General features: G+C 45.2%; 1 protein-coding gene across 9 annotated transcripts in view; it reads right to left on the bottom strand.

The window, feature by feature from the left end:
• The window catches only part of sgcg (sarcoglycan, gamma), a 1,081,295-nt gene that overhangs the window by 700,966 nt on the left and 364,203 nt on the right, over positions 1-16,126 (bottom strand). The window contains exon 1 of one of the 9 annotated variants that reach the window (XM_041199451.1): positions 11,413-11,499. The exons of the other annotated variants lie outside the window; for them this stretch is intronic. Within the exon in view, the coding sequence (XP_041055385.1) occupies positions 11,413-11,442 (30 nt within the window). The 5' untranslated portion in view covers positions 11,443-11,499. Of the gene's footprint in view, positions 1-11,412; positions 11,500-16,126 lie in introns of those variants that run through there. 9 annotated transcript variants of the gene reach the window in all.

Consider the following 16,126-nt stretch of genomic DNA (forward strand, 5'->3'; position numbering starts at 1 on the left):
CACTTCTATCAAATTCTCCTCTTCAAGGAGAGCAGTCCCAACCTCACCAATCCATCTTCATAACAGAAGTTTCTCATTCCTCATTCTTGTTAACCTCTTCTGCACTCTTTCCAACCCGTTCATATCTTTCCTATTGTGCGGTGCCCAGAACTGCATGCAATACTCCAGCTGAGGTCTAACTAGTGACTTATATAAGTTCAGCATAACTTCCTTGCTCTTGTACTCTATGTCCCCATTAATAAAGCCCAGGATACTGTATGCTATACTACTTGCTCTCTCCACCTGCCCTGCCATCTTCAATGACGTATGCACCTAGGTCCCACTGCGCCTACACACCCTTAAGAATTGTACCCCTTATTTTATATTGTCGATCCATTTTCTTCCCACCAAAATGCATCATCTTACATTTCTCCGCATTGAACTTCATCTGCTACCTATCTGCCCACTCTGCCAACTTGCCTATGTCATTTTGAAGTGCTATACTGTCCTCCTCACAGTTTGTAATGCTTCCAAGTTTTGTATCATCTGCGAACTTTGAAATTGTCCTCTGCACACCAAGATCTAGATCATGAATATACTTCGGGAAAAGCAAGGGTCCCAATACCGTCCCCTAGGGAACTCCACTATAAACCGTTCTCCAGCTTGAAAGATACCCATTGACCATTACTCTCTGTTTCCTATTACTCAGCCAATTTTATATCCACGTTGCTACTGTTATTCCATGAGCTATAACTTTTCTTACAAGCCTGTTATGTGGCATTGTATTGAATGCCTTTTGAAAGTCCATGTACACCACATCAGCAGCATTGCCCTCATCAACCCTCCCTTTACCTCTTCAAAAAACTCCAGCAAGTTAGTTAAACATGATTTCCCCTCTAGAAATCCATGCTGGTTCTTCCTAATCAACCCATATTTTTTCATGCAACCATTAATTTTATCCTGAATCATTTTCCCTAGAAGCTTCCCTAGTTACACTGACTGGTCTGTAATTGCTGGACTATCCTTACGACTTTTTTGAACAAAGACGTAAAATGTTTGCAATTCTCCAGTCCTCTGGTGCCTCCCCTGAATCTAGGGAAGACTGAAAGATTATGGCCAGTGCTCCTGCAATTTCCACCCTCACTTCCTTTACTACATCTTTGGATGCATCCGGTCTCTGTGCCTTGCCAACTTTAAGTACTGACAATTTGTCCAACACTTCCTCCTTATCAATTTTGAACCCTTCTAGTGACAGAGTTTCCTCCTCTGTCACCGTGAACTTGGTAGCATCTGCTTCCTTGGTAAAGATAGATACCAAGTATTCATTTAATGTCTCACCATGCCCCCTGCCTCCATGTGTATATCCTCTTTTCAGTCCCAAATCGGCCCTAACTCTCCTTTTACCACCCTTTTACTATTTATGTGTCTATAGATGTCTTTGAGATTCCCCTTTATGTTGGCTGCCAGTCTTTTCTCATTATCCCTCTTCGCTTCTCTTATTTGTTTTTGATCTCTCCTCTGAACTTTCTGTATTTCACTTGATTTTCAATTGCATTTTCTACCTGACACCTGTCATAAGCACACTTTTTCTTCTTTATTTTAATTTCTATCTCTTTTTTCATCCAGGAAGCTCAGGATTTGTTTGTCCTACCTTCCCCTTTTGAGGGAATATAGCTTGAATGTGCCAGAACCAACCCTTCTTTGAACGTAGCCTATCGTTCAGCTAAGATTTTCCCGCCAAACTTTGATTCCAGTCTACCTGGCCCAGCTCTGTTCTTGCTCCATTGAAGTTGGCTCTACCCCAGTTAATTATTCTTACTTTGGATTACACATTGTCCTTTTCTAACATCATCCTAAACTTTATGAACGATGATCAGTGTCTCCTTATGTTCCCCTGATGACACTTGATTGACTTGACCCACTTCATTTCCAATAACCAGATTCAACAGTGCATCCTTTCTTGTTGGACTGGACACATACTGCTGTAGAAAATTCTCCTGAACACAATCTAGGAACACTTGCCCCTCTCCACCCTTTACACTAGCACTGTCCCAGTCTATATTCAGGTAATTAAAGTCCCCCATGATAACTACTCCACAATTTTTGCATCACTCTGTAATTTCCCTGCAGGTTTGTTCATCTCCATCCTTCTCACTAGTTGGTGGTCTATGGACTACACTGAGCAATGTAATTACACCCTTTTTGTTCCTCAGCTCTAGCCAAATTGATTCTGTCCTTGAACCCTCTTTCTCCAGCACTGCAATGCTCTCCTTAACCAATACAACCTCCTTTTCTTACTTTCCTATATTTTCTGAACACCTTGTACCTAGGAATATTTACAGGAATATTTAATACCCAGTCCTGCCCTTCCTTGAGCCAGGCCTCAGTTATTGTCGCAACATCATATTTCCACATAGCAATCTACCTGTAACTCCCCAATCTTATTTACTGTATTTTGTGCACAGTAACCCTGATTTAGACTTCATTACTTGCTTCCTTACTCTGTCTCCACCTATTAATTTACTATTCTCTATTCTAGTATTATCTGTCTATCTTGGTATTTTGTGTACCCTGGTATTCCTCTCTAATATTCTCTCCTGGTTCCCACACCCCTGCTGAGTTAGTTTAAAGCCCTCCCAACAGCACTAGCGCATGCCCCGCAAGGAACTCAGTCCTGGCTCTGTTCAGGTGCAACCCATCTGGCTTGTACAGGTGCTACCTTCTCCAGAGCGAGTCCCAGTGTCCCAGGAATCTAAGCCCACCCTCCTGCACCATCCTTCCAGCCTCACATTCATCTACCTTACCCTCCTAGCACTGGGAGTAATTCGGAGTTTACTACATTTGAGGTCCTGCTTGCTCCCTAAATTCTGATTGCAGGACCATATCCCGCTTCCTACCTAAGTCATTGGTACCAATGTGAACAACCTCTGGTTGTTCAACCTCTCCAGAAGAATGTCCTGAAGCCGCTCAGTGACATCCTTGACTCTAGCACCTGTGAAGCAGCATACCAGCCTGGAGTCACGTCTATGGCCGCAGAAACACCGTTTCCATAACTAAAGAATCCCCTGTCACTATTGCTCTTCCTTTCTTCCTCCCCCCCTTGTACAGCCGAGCACACATGGTGCCACAAACTTGGCTCTGGCTGCACTCCTCTGAGGAACTAACGCCCTCACCAGCTTCCAAAATGAAAAAAACGATTTGTGAGTGAGACCCCATGGGGATTCCTGGACTACCTGCCTCATTCTCTTGCACTGGCTCTGGTCACCCATTCACTTTCTGGCTCCTAAGCTGCAGTGTAACCACCTCTCTGAATATGCTATCCATATAGCACTCAGCCTCGTGGATGTGCCACAGTGACTCTAGCTGCTGCTCGAGCTCTGAAACCCAGAGCTCAAGTTTCTGCAGCTGGCAGCTCTTCCTGCGCATTTGGTTGTCTAGGCCACCAGTAGCTTCCATGACTTCCCACACACATTCCTCTCAAACGAGCTGCGCTGCCATGTCTTAACTTTATTTTACTTCGGTTTACTTGCATTACTTTAATAAACTGGCCCTGACTTTCCCTTATTGCTTAAGTTTCCCATTTAAATCCAAGTATAGCTACTTCTGTAAAAATAATACACTTTTCTAATTTACAGCAATTTAAAGACAGTTCCTGACAGCATTTGCTTACCAACCAAAGAATTTATGGTTATCCTATGAGGTCACCATTTGTCTTTCTCACTCTCCTTTCGAACTTAGTGGGGACTGGTTCCAAGCTGCTGACTGGTGTGCCTTTCCAACTTCCAAGCTAAGTCATAGATTCTACAATCCTTCAAGTACCTATTCAATTCTCCTTTGAAAGTTATGATTGAATCTGTGCCCACTACCCTTTCAGGCAATGCATCCCTGATCATAAAAACTCCTATGGTTAACACTTAAGTACAGGCATGATGGAAGCTTGGCTAATCTGATAGATGACCCCTGTGGTGGGCTGGAAGGATCCTAATGCATAGAAACGTAATCACAGCTATAGGAAGATTCTTCCCAGTCCTTGAAGTTGTTCGCAGGTCAGCCCATAACTGGTGACATTGGTCGGTGACATTGACATTCCACAGTGAAGACAAAATGGCAAATGTAGACTGCCTCTGGGTGTGGTGTGCTCTATAAAGACTGATTGTTGGACGTGAACACACTGCTTGAGCTATCACCAGAGGTGAAGGTACCACCTTGTCATGAATTGTCCCTGCTTATCCAATTCATCAAGCACGATTGGGACTGCCATCCAAAAAGGATTTGTATCTGCCCAATCTTGTTAGCTGAAACTTTTCCTTAAGCAGTAACTGAGGTCAGGAAAATGAGGCTTAGAAAACTGAAGGCTTCTGCAAAAGTATGCAAGATGTTCAACGCTCCAGCGAGAAATGCTCAATGCCAAAAAGCTACACTTTTAATAGCGTTTGAAACAGCAACCTTGCTTTAAGAATTACTCCAATGTAAGCCAGGAATATTTCTCAGTTATGCGCCCAAGCCTTTTGCCAATGAGACTCTGCACTGCTGGCAAACTCTTGTAAAATATATCTTAAAAATGTTGAATCTAATGTCCGTAACACATGAATTGTCTGTCACAAAATATCTTATTTGACTCAAACGTTCCTAAAATTACTAATTTATTTCCCAAGCACATCGCTTAGAAATTTCTTGTCAAATCCTTTTGGTGGCCATATGCTCCAGTGTAGCAGCCCAACACTTCACCTTTCTCCCTTTACAAAAATAACACCACATGGGATCTATTCATATATCATTATTTATAAATAGTACAAGTTATGCAATTCTTTCCAATGCCTTTCAACCCGCATGAAGTTAAAAAGTCAGAGGACTGTTCATATTGTGCATTATACCAATTATACACTCCACATACTTTAAATCGGAACACTACTTACAATATGTACCACTAACATGACACAACTCTTGTAATTACAGTACAGACTTGCTAATCTGGAGCAAAGATCTAATGCAAAATTAATGACAAATATTCAGTAATACACACAGGGAAACTAGATCCACATGGACTGTCAAAGTGGTGCACAACATGGAGACAGCAAAGCACGTCAGAAATTGGGTAGACAGGCACAAATTAATGACCAGCTCACTGTGGATATAGATTAAATCCCAAGGCTCCTCATTACATACCCACTTTGTAAAGACTGTAGAATGTTATTCAGAATTATTAAAGACCTCATTGTCAAAAATTCAACAATACTGTTGCATCTTAGTGATATCTTTAGTGATATTTTCTTATCCATGATTTGCAAATAGGCCTTTTTTTCCTCTTTTCGCTCATATTCGTCAGCTGGTGTGACTGGCACAAAAACTGTACTTTCTGTTTACTGAAGCTGCTCTTTGAACTGGTTGTAATTTAATGCCATGGCTGCATGGTGCTTGAGACCTCCTAATGGTAAATTCTTCCTTCTCCAATCTAATGACCCCGTAGTTAATTGTAATGTTCCCATCTTGGCTGAGGTCAGCTAATTCCTTTTTGATCTGTGCAACTCAGGAACTGAAACTTTGTCTCTGGACTGCTGGAGAACTAGGTTCTGTATTTATACTGGCATCTGATGCAAATCAGATTAGTGCAGCCCTGCACAATCGTGCTATTCACAACTTTCACAACAAAATCCATGTAAGGAAAGCACAGCATCTACATCACTGTTTTCATCACACCATGTCTGGGTCTGTTGTGGACTGATTGATAGAGACTGATTATTCAACAACTCCATTATCACTGCATCATAATACTACCAGGATGATAGAAGGCAAACTAGAAGGTCTTTGTTCTTTGCTTGCTTAACAATTCCTACATTTCTATGATAATATGCAAAAATCAATGAAAACCATGCACAGGATTTGAAAATTACAAAGCAATAAACATTAGGCAGAATTGTCCCAGATTTGCACTAATTGCAGTATCTGGTGGGAAAAAGGACATTTTACTGCCGGTCGCAATGGCAGCTTTTCACGCTGTATCGTCTCAATCCCGCCTCATTAATTATGCATTCCTGGGACACACTCGATGCTCTCATTCGCCCGCCATGCCATCACCTCGCTGCCTCATCATGCGGGCACCATATTTAAAGTGCAGCCCTGTGCACACCTCTCAGTGCTTCCAGCCCATGACAGCTGCAATGAAGGCATGTTCCTGAAAGGCAGGAGGACTGCAACCTCAGCTTAATGATGCATCTCCTGAGTGCCTTTTGGACACAGTAGAGGCCTACCATGATGTCCTGTACTCCTGCTCAAGCTGCAGGATGTGCAGCAACATCACCCATCTAGCATGAGAGATGGTGGCAGCAGTGGTCAGCGCCAATGCCCTACCAAAGAAGACAGCCACCCAGTGCTGCTACAGGATGAATGGTCTCATCCATTCCACCAGGGTAAGTCACTCTCCTCATCACTCTCAACTCACACACTCACAAACCCATCACACATCCACAGGGATCTCACATCTCAAGGGATAACACCACTAACTCTCACACACACCCTCACATCTCCACCAGGCTCATATCCTCTTGAGTTCGTGTCCTCATCCCATCCATGGCTCCGCTTACCACACAGACATTCTATGCAGTGCCCTGTGTCCTGCTCACACTTTCTGTTTTCATGCAGGAGAAGCCTGCTCACAACAGTAAGGAGAGATTCCTGACTGGGGGTGGGCCCACATTAGGCCCCTCATTCACTTTGAGGAGCATGCCATCTGCTGACTGGTGGCGATGTGGACTGTGCCTGTGGTGATGGTGAGCTCCATAGCCCTGCAGGTTACGGCACTTGAGGTGCATATCCAGAAACCTTTTAAATGAGTTGAGGGTTTTTGCCTCTACTACCCTTTCAGGCAGTGTGTTTCAGACCTCCTCAACCATCTGGTGAGAAAGTTTTTCCTCACCACCCCTCTAATCTTTCTACCAATCACTTTAAATCCATGCCCCCTAGTTACTGACCTCTCCGTGAAAGTAAATAGGCCCTTCCCATCCACTCTATCCAATCCCCTCACACTTTTGTGCGTCTCAATCAAATCTCCCCTCAGCCTCCTCTGTTCCAAGAAGAACAACCCAGCCTATTCAATCTATCCTCCTAGCTGCAATTTTCCAATCCTGGCAACATTCTCATAAATCTCCTTTGTACTCGCTAATGAAATTACATCCTTGCTGCATTGAGGTGACCAGTCCTGCTTTAAAGTATTCCATAGTAACATTAGGAAAAAAATGATCTTTCCTTTGCACCCAGCGCAGTCCCCTATTATCACCCCATCACGGTCCCCTACTCTACCCTGGCCCTTGCCCCACTCCCCAGTCCCTTCCCACCTCCAACCAACCCCCTCCCCACAAGGCTGCTTGCTTACACCCTCCACCACCCCCTACCCCCACCATCTCTACCTACCCCACCCTATGTCTACCCTCTCCTCCCCTTCCCGTGCTCCATCAACACCACCATGCCCCCCTGCTCCGCACCTCCAGCCCTGGTCGCAATGCACCTTCCATATGCTCCAGCCTGCCATCCCACAAGTCTAGACATGTGCACGCCACGTTGGTCTGTCATTGTTTGGACTGGCATGAACTCCCGCTGGCGGGGTGGATGATTGGATGATTGGATAGTGAGGGGGCACAATTCTAATTGGGTAGTAATTTGAATCCTGCTAATGATATGGTAACAGCTTCCCTTTATATAGTTCCAGCATAACCTCCCTGCTCTTATCTTCTATGCCTCAGCTAATAAATGAAAGGATTGCATATGCCTTCTTAACCACCTTATCAACCTGTCTGGCTACCTTCAGGGATTTGTGGACATTCACTCCAAGGTCCCACCATTCTTCTATACCTCTCAGTATCCTCCCATTTATTGTGTAATCCTTTGGGGAGAATTGACCCCTCCTGCCAACGTCGGGGTTCATGGCGGGTGGGGACAGAGAATATGGCATGAGTGAGAAAATCATTTTCTCGACGGTGGGAACTGACGGCGGGAACTTGTAATCTCGACCCTTATGGCTGGTGAATGGCGGATCGCCAATCCCGCCAAGGGACGTCGGGAAGCTGTTTACCATATCATTAGCAGGATTCAAATTACAACCCAACTGGAATTGTCCCCCTTCACTGTCAAATCATCCACCACACCAGCGGTAGTTCATGCCAGTCCAAAACACAACCAATGTGGCGCGCACATGACGAGACTTTCCAGGATGGCAGGCTGGAGCAGGTGGAAGGTGCATGGTGACTGGGGTTGGAGGTACGGGATGTAGTTGATGGAGCGCAGGAAGGGGAGGAGAGGGCAGACATAAGATGGGTGGGTGGATATGCCATTGGTGGTGGTGGTAGGGGATGTAAGCATACAGCTTTGTTGGCGGGGGTTGGTTGGGGGTGGGAAAAGACTTGAGAGTGGTGCAAGGGCCGTGGGAGAGTAGTAGGTTGTGAGGCGGGTGACAGCAGGGGACTGTGGGTGGTGTAAAGGAAACTTCACCTTTTTCCTAATATTACCGTGGGATACTTTAAAGCAGGCTTATATGGACTGTGGGTATGTCTGTTTGTGTGTGCTTATGTGTAAGTGTGTGTATGTTTGTGAGTGTTTATGCGTGTGTGTATGTTTATGTGTGTTTATGCATGTGTGTGTGTGTGTGTGTGTGTGTCTAATTTAATTAAACTGCACACAGTCAGACTGAAAGGTTTGAATCATCAAAAGGGTTTAGGTGTAAAGCAGGCATTTGAAATAGAATTTACATTTTTAGATGTGTTGAGATGTTGTTTAGTTTTCAAAGCGACATGACAAGATGTTGGCAGGATGAATAGGCAAAGTTATTAAGTTTATTTTTCCCATAAGCGCTGGCCATAATGACAGCATGAAAGATTTTTATATTCTGGGAAAATTAACTTCCAAAGAAGGTTGAAACAATGGGACTGACAGAACAAAAGGGAGGAAAAGTATTTAAAGTAAAATGGAAAGCTGTGTGGGGTGTGGCCATGTGAAATCTTGAAAGGTGAACTGTGTGAAACAGACTTGTATGAAAAGCCTCCAGCCACCTGGGAGAAGTTTGCTGTTTTAGTAACCAAGTTTTTGTTAAAAGCCTTTGGAGTTCCATTGTCAAATGAGAGACAGAAAGAAGCTGTGAAATTCCTCCCTTCCAGCAACAGTGGGTGCCTATGGTAATATTGCCGGATGTTTTATAGATTAAGACTCTTTTTGGACTGTTGCCTAGAAGGGGATCTGCAGTCGGAAGTCTAGTTAAATAGAAATCTCATTAGAACTGTTATAAAATTAAATGTAACTATGTAACTGTAGTCTTGTGTGTTTAAGTTTGCTTTTCTTTTGTTAATACATGTTTTAATTTAATCTTTAGAATCTCTAAAGGTAGTAGTGGACTCATTACATCTGACTTTAGTGCACAAACCTTCTCGTAATAAATACAAATTGCAAAATCGTTGTGGCAGCGTGATCAAGTTTCCCTTTTGGATTTGGTCAGCTTGGTAAATACCACCTGCTATATCATAATAGAGGGGTGGGTGTGGCACAGGACAGTGAGGGGTGGGAGGGTTCAGATGGAGGGGTTGGTTGTGTTAATTGCGGAATCCTGGGGGACAAACCGAGGGTACTGGTGCGAGGAGGGAAAAGTAACAGTTAAAGAGGGCAGTGGGATGCAATAGGGTGGGAGGGTGATGCCCATTGGTGGCGAGTGAAGGGCCAATTTGGGTTGTTGGAGGTGGATATGAATCCAAGGGGTGGGCAGGATAAGAATGGGCATGGGGGTCATGACTGGGTTGGGCTCGTTGGAAAGGGAGGGCATGTGAGTGGTGGCAGTGATGGGCTGCAGGGTTAGTGGGGGAGGGGGTTCAAGTTGGTGGGGTAAAGGTTACACCGAGGGGTGGGGGGGTGTCAATGGAAAGTTGGGGAGAGGTTTGGGGTTACAGGCGGAGGGTAGAAAATGTTAGAGACTGTTTGAATCAAAATGTGCAACATCCTGTTGCTGAGGCACTGTCTACTCCCTTGATGTCCAGCTCAAGAGATGCTGGTTGGGAGGAGGGTCATCGGGTCAAGGAAACTTCAGCTCAGTTCAACTGGACAACTGAAGGGGAACCCTAATATACAGTCCTGACAAGGGAAAGGTGTTTCTATAGACTAGGTAGTGGAGGGCCAGGGAACAGCATGCATGGGAGGCTTCTTGCACATGGTTCACAAGGGCCCTGGCAAATATCGATGCCTCCATGTACAAGCGTGATTCAGGGGGACATACACGCAGCCAGGATTGGTTGCTTGAATTGCGTGTGGGGTGGGGATGCGCACAGAAGCAATAAAAATCCAACAGCCTTTTGTAAATTGCAATTATACATATATTTACAAGTGTGCAACAACTATTTTCCAGAGTGAGCTCAGAACTTCTTAATTTTACAGTGCCTTACCATTGTGTCCAGGTACTTCCCTGAAATCCTCAGCAGGAGTGGAGGCAGCCTGCTGACCACTATGCCCTGTTGTCTTTGATGGACTGTCCTCTGGAGGCTGAAGGCCAGGAAGGCCCCAGCTTTCTTTGGGTTGCCTGCTCTGGGGCAGGTACACACTCAGTGGTCCCAGAGGCTTGAGCTAATGGGGTCACAGGCAGTGGGGACTCGAAATGCTGGGGCACCCTTGGAAAGTCCTGAGTGGAGGGCCCAGGGATGTTCTCCTGATGCTCCTCCTCCCTTTGGGTGCCCGAGAAGCCTTTCTGACTTCTTGAGGAGAAGGGACACTGGGAGGGAGATCAAAGTGCCCCATCCCCCTTTCATGTGGCCACTGCAAAGGTTTACCCACAGCTACAATGACGGAGTGCAGGTCTGTGTGCATCTCCAGCAGAAACTGTGCATTCTGCTGGACCAGGTTCTCCATGCACACATATGTCGGTGCCATTACATCAGAGAGCAGGCGGACAGGCTCCTCTGACTCACGTGCCACTATGTTTAGGGCCTCTGACTCCTCTGACTGATGTTCCCCTGCCTCTCACTGCGTCTCCAGCACCTTATCCAGGACCACTCCCAGAAGCTCATCATCAGACTTGGACTTGGCATAGGCCTCTTCCCCAGTAGGCCTTCAAGTGCAGGTGAACTTGGCCATCCCTACCTCCTCCTGCTGCAGACATGTGTCCGTACGGTGACAACTGGAGAGCGAGCCCGAGGCTAAATTAGATCTATGACCCACCAAGGTGTGTGTCTCTGAGCTGGCAGAGGATGCATGTGACCACTGTGATGGCTCTACAAGTGAGAATTCATCGTCATTGTCATCCTCCTTGGTCCTCTGTGGTCTGGGGCTGGACTCAGGATTAGGATCTGGCCTTGACCTCCTGCTGGCAACAGTGGAAAGAGGAAAGAATGAGTGACTGGATGGGCTGCTTCCTATGTGGCACTGAGCATCACCCTCAGGTTTCTATGTGCAGAGATTAAGCTTCCTTACTGGGTGAGTTGGGGAGGCCGGCCACAGCATCGCCACACGGATGGTTATGGTCCTCCCTCCCAGCTTGGCAGCCCACTCTTCATACTGTGCCAGGGGGGTGGGGATCAGACACGGTCCCTCCTGTCTTCTTTCTCTCGCCCCTGTTGTGTGCTGTCCTCTCCTGCATAAAGATAGAAGATGGTTTATGAGCACTTGTGTTGCAGGTGACGTTCACATGCTGCAATCTCCAGTACCAACCCACTAGCAGCTGTGTGCCATATCAAAGTGGTACTGCTGCTGGTCCCCAAGGGTACTTCAGCAGCACCCTCCAGACCTGTGAGCTCCAGCAGCTAGAAGGAGAAGGACAACAGAGACATGGCAGCAGTAGCAGCATCTGCAGTTGCCCTCTATGTTAACCAGCACACCCTTCCCTCAAAATTTGTGCATTCAGTGATTCAGTGTGGCTGGGTCAACGACCCGCAGTTACCTCCCTATCTGCAGTCCATGTGGACGGCAGTGGGGCAATGAGGCAGTGCCTCAGCACCTTGTGAAGGGTTTTTAAGCATGGGCAGCACAGATGGTGGCCTTGCCATTGAGTCCCAAGTCTCATTTCCCATTCATTGAGGTGAGTATGGGGACTAGAGTGTTCATTTGTCCTGGCAGCTCAGATGAGGTAATTCATCCTTTTCCTGTACTGCAGATCAATCCTCCTGTGAGTTGAATTGCCACTCACCACCCTGGCGACCACCTCCCAAGCAGGTATGGTGAGACAGGTAGCCTCCTCCTCCCATCCCTCAGAAAAAGGATGCCCCTCCTGTCCTCCACTGCTTGAAGAAGTGTGTCCAGCGAGGCATCGCTGAACCTTGGGGCCAGTGCTGGTTGAATCCTGCCTGCCATGCCCAGCTCCAAATTCCAATGCACAATGAATGGAGTAGCTGTCTGGCTGCCTATTAAATATGGCACCCGGATATGATGGCGGGGTGTGGCTTCCTTGCTGTCAATTCCCCAGGAAGCCCCAGCTGCCTAATTAATCAGCCCAGCATCACGCGATTCGGCCGGTTTCCCCGCTAGGCTGTGCCTAACAATGGGACTTAGGCCCGGAGGGAAAATCCCGGCCTACGCCTTGTTTGGCCTGTCCAAATGCATCACCTCGCACTTCTCAGGGTTCAATTCCATTTGCAACTTTCCTGCTCCACCTGACCAGTCCATTGATATCTTTCTTCCGTCCATAGCAATCCTCCACACAATCTACCACACGGCCAACTCTTGTGTTGTCTGCAAACCTTTTGATCATTCCCCCTACATTTAGGTCCAAGTCATTAATATATAGCACATAAAGCAGGGGACCTAGTACTGAACCCTGTGGATCCCCATTGGAAACAGTCTTCCAGTCATAGAAACATCAATCAACTATCACCCTTTGTTTCCTGACATTGAGCCAATTTTGTATCCAGCTTGCTACATTCCCCTGGATCCTATGGGATTTTATATTTTTAACCAGTCTGCCATGGGGACATCATCAAAAACCTTGCTAAAATCCATGTAGATGACATCAATTGCATTACCCTCATAAATTGTTCTTGCTGCTTCCTCAAAAAATTCAATCAAATTAGCCAGCACGGCCTTCCCTTAAACAATCCATGCTGACTGTTTTTGATTAATCCATGCCTTTCTACGTGACAGTTTATCCTGTCCCTCAGAATTGATTCCAATAATATGCCCACTACCAAGGTCAGACTGACTGGCCTGTAATTATTCAATCTATCCTTCGCTCCCTTCTTAAACAAAGGTACAACATTAATAGACCTTCAATCCTCCTGGCCCTCACCTGTATACAGTAAGGATTGGAAAATGATGGTCAGACCGCCGCAATTTCCTGCCTGGTTTCTTTTAACACCCTGGGGTACATTTCATCTGGCCCTGGTGATTTATCCACTTTCAAGGATGCTAATCCCTGTAATTAATTAACTTGGATTCAGGGATAGAAGGTACTATGGCTAAATTTGCAGATGACACCAAAATAGGTGGGAAGGTAAGCTGCAATGAAGAAATAAGAAATTTACAAATGGATATGGACAAGTTAGGTGAATGGACCAAAATTTGGCAGATGGAGTTTAACGTGGATAAGTGTGAGGTTATCAATTTTGGTTAGAAGAATAAAACGGCGACTTATTAGTTAAATGGAGAGAAACTTCAGAATGCTTCAGTGCAGAGAGATCTGGGTGTCCTCATGCATGAATCGCTGAAAGCCAATAAGCAGGTACAGCAGGTAATAAGGAAGGCAAATGGAATTTTGGCAGTTATTGCTGAAGGAATAGAGTATAAAAATAGAGAAGTGTGTTGCAACTGTACAAGGCATTGGTGAGACCACACATGAAGTACTACGCACAGTTTTGGTCCCCTTACTTGAGGAAGGATGTAGTTGCATTGGTGGTAGTTCAGAGGAGATTCACTAGATTGATTCCAGAGATGCGGGGCTTGTCTTATGAGAAGAGATTGAGTTTAGAAGGTTGAGAGGAGATCTAACTGAGGTATATAAGATGCTAAAGGGAATAGACAAAGTAGACGTGGAACGGATGTTTCCCCTTGTGGGGCATTCTAGAATGAGAGGCCATAGTTTTAGGCTAAGGGGTGGTAGATTTAATTCAGAGATGAGGAGGAATTACTTCTCTCAAAGGGTTGTGAATCTGTGGAATTCACTACCTCAGAGTGCAGTGGATGCTGGGACGCTGAATAAATTTAAAAGACAGACAGATTTTTGGTTAGTAATGGTTTGAAAGGTTATGGGGAGAGGGCGGGAAATTGGAGTTGAGGCCAAAATGAGATCAGCCTTGATTGTACTGAATGGCGGGGCAGGCTCGAGGGGTTGAATTGCCTACTCCTGCTCCTAGTTCTTATGTTCTTAATACTTCTTCTCTCCCAATGTTTATCACACCCATTTGACACTCCTCCCTAACTATAATGTCTGCATTGTCCCCCTCTTTTGTGAAGACAGATGCTTGAAACTCCCTTTTGAATACTCCCACTGCTCTGACACTGATTTACCTTCAAGTAGCTGTTTCCAGTCCACTTTTGCTCAATCCTCGGAATAGTAGAATTGACCTTTCCCCAGTTTAGAACTTTAACTCCTGTTTCATCTTTGTGCTTTTCCATAATTGTATTAAAACTAACTGAATTATGATCACAATCACCAAAATGTTCTCCCACTGCCACTCCTTCCAGCTGCCCAGCTTCGTATCCTAAAACCATGTTCTGAACCGTGCACTCTCCTGTTGGACTTGCTACATACTGGCCAAAAATATTCTCCTGAATGCGCCTTAAGAATTCTGTTCCTTCAATTCCTTTCACACTAATACTATTCCAGTTAATAATTAATGATCTAGATGAAGGAACTGAGGGCATTCTGGCTAAGTTTGCAGATGATACAAAGATAGGTGGAGGGACAGGTACTATTGAGGCGGGGAGGCTGCAGAAGGATTTGGACAGGTTAGGAGAATGGGCAAAGAAGCGGTAGATGGAATACAACGTGGGGAAATGTGAGGTCATGCATTTTGGTAGGAAGAATAGAAGCATAGACTATTTTCTAAATGGGGAAAGAATTCAGAAATCTGGAGTGCAAAGGGACTTGGGAGTCTTAGTTCAGGATTCTCTTAAGGTTAACTTGCAGGTTGAGTCAGTAGTTAAGAAGGCAAATGCAATGTTGGCATTTATTTCGAGAGGACTAAAATATAAAAGCAGGGATGTGCTGCTGAGGCTTTATATACACGTTTATCAAAATCCATCTGGTTTAAATATTGCAATGAATTTAGAATATTGTGAGCAATTTTGGGCCCCGTACCTCAGGAAGAATGTGCTGGTCCTGGAGATGGTCCAGAGGAGGTTCACGAGACGACCCCAGGAATGAAAGGTTTAACATATGAGGAACGTTTGAGGACTCTGGGTCTATACTCGATGGAGTTTAGAAGAATGAGGGGGGATTTGATTGAAACTTACAGAATACTGAAAGGCCTGGATAGAGTGGACGTTGGGAAGATGTTTCCATTAGTAGGAGAGACTAGGACCCGAGGGCACAGCCTCAGAGTAAAGGGAAGACCTTTTAGAACAGAGATGAGGGGAAACTTCTTTAGCCAGAGAGTGGTGAATCTATGGAATTCATTGCCACAGAAGGCTGTGGAGGCCAGGTCATTGAGTGTATTTAAGACCGAGATAGATAGGTCCTTGATTGGTAAGGGGATCAAAGGTTATGGGGCGAAGGCGGGAGAATGGGATTGAAAAACTTATCAGCCATGATTGAATGGTGGAGCAGACTCGATGGGCCGAATGGCCTAATTTCTGCTCCTATGTTTTATGATCTTATGGTTTTAAAATCCTCTTCTATTACTGTCCTACTGTTTTTGCACTTCTCAGAGATTTTCCTACATATTTGCTCTTCTATCTCCCTCTGACTGTTTGGGGGTCTATAGTATACTCCCAGTAGTGTGACTGCCTCTTTTTTTGTTCATAATCTCAACCCATATGGTTTCATTTGATGATCCATCAAACATATCATCCCTCCTCACAGCTGTAATTGCTTCTCTAACCAAAATTGCCAATCCCTCCTCCCTTTTCATCCCTCTCTCTATCTCATCTGAAAGCTCTGTTATCAGGAATGTTGAGCTGCCATTCGTGTCCTTTTTTAAGCCATGTTTCTGTAATAGCTATGATATCATACAGCCATGCTTTATTTGCTATACTT

This window comes from Carcharodon carcharias, chromosome 11 (genome assembly GCF_017639515.1).
Source record: "Carcharodon carcharias isolate sCarCar2 chromosome 11, sCarCar2.pri, whole genome shotgun sequence".
Lineage (NCBI taxonomy): Eukaryota > Metazoa > Chordata > Chondrichthyes > Lamniformes > Lamnidae > Carcharodon > Carcharodon carcharias.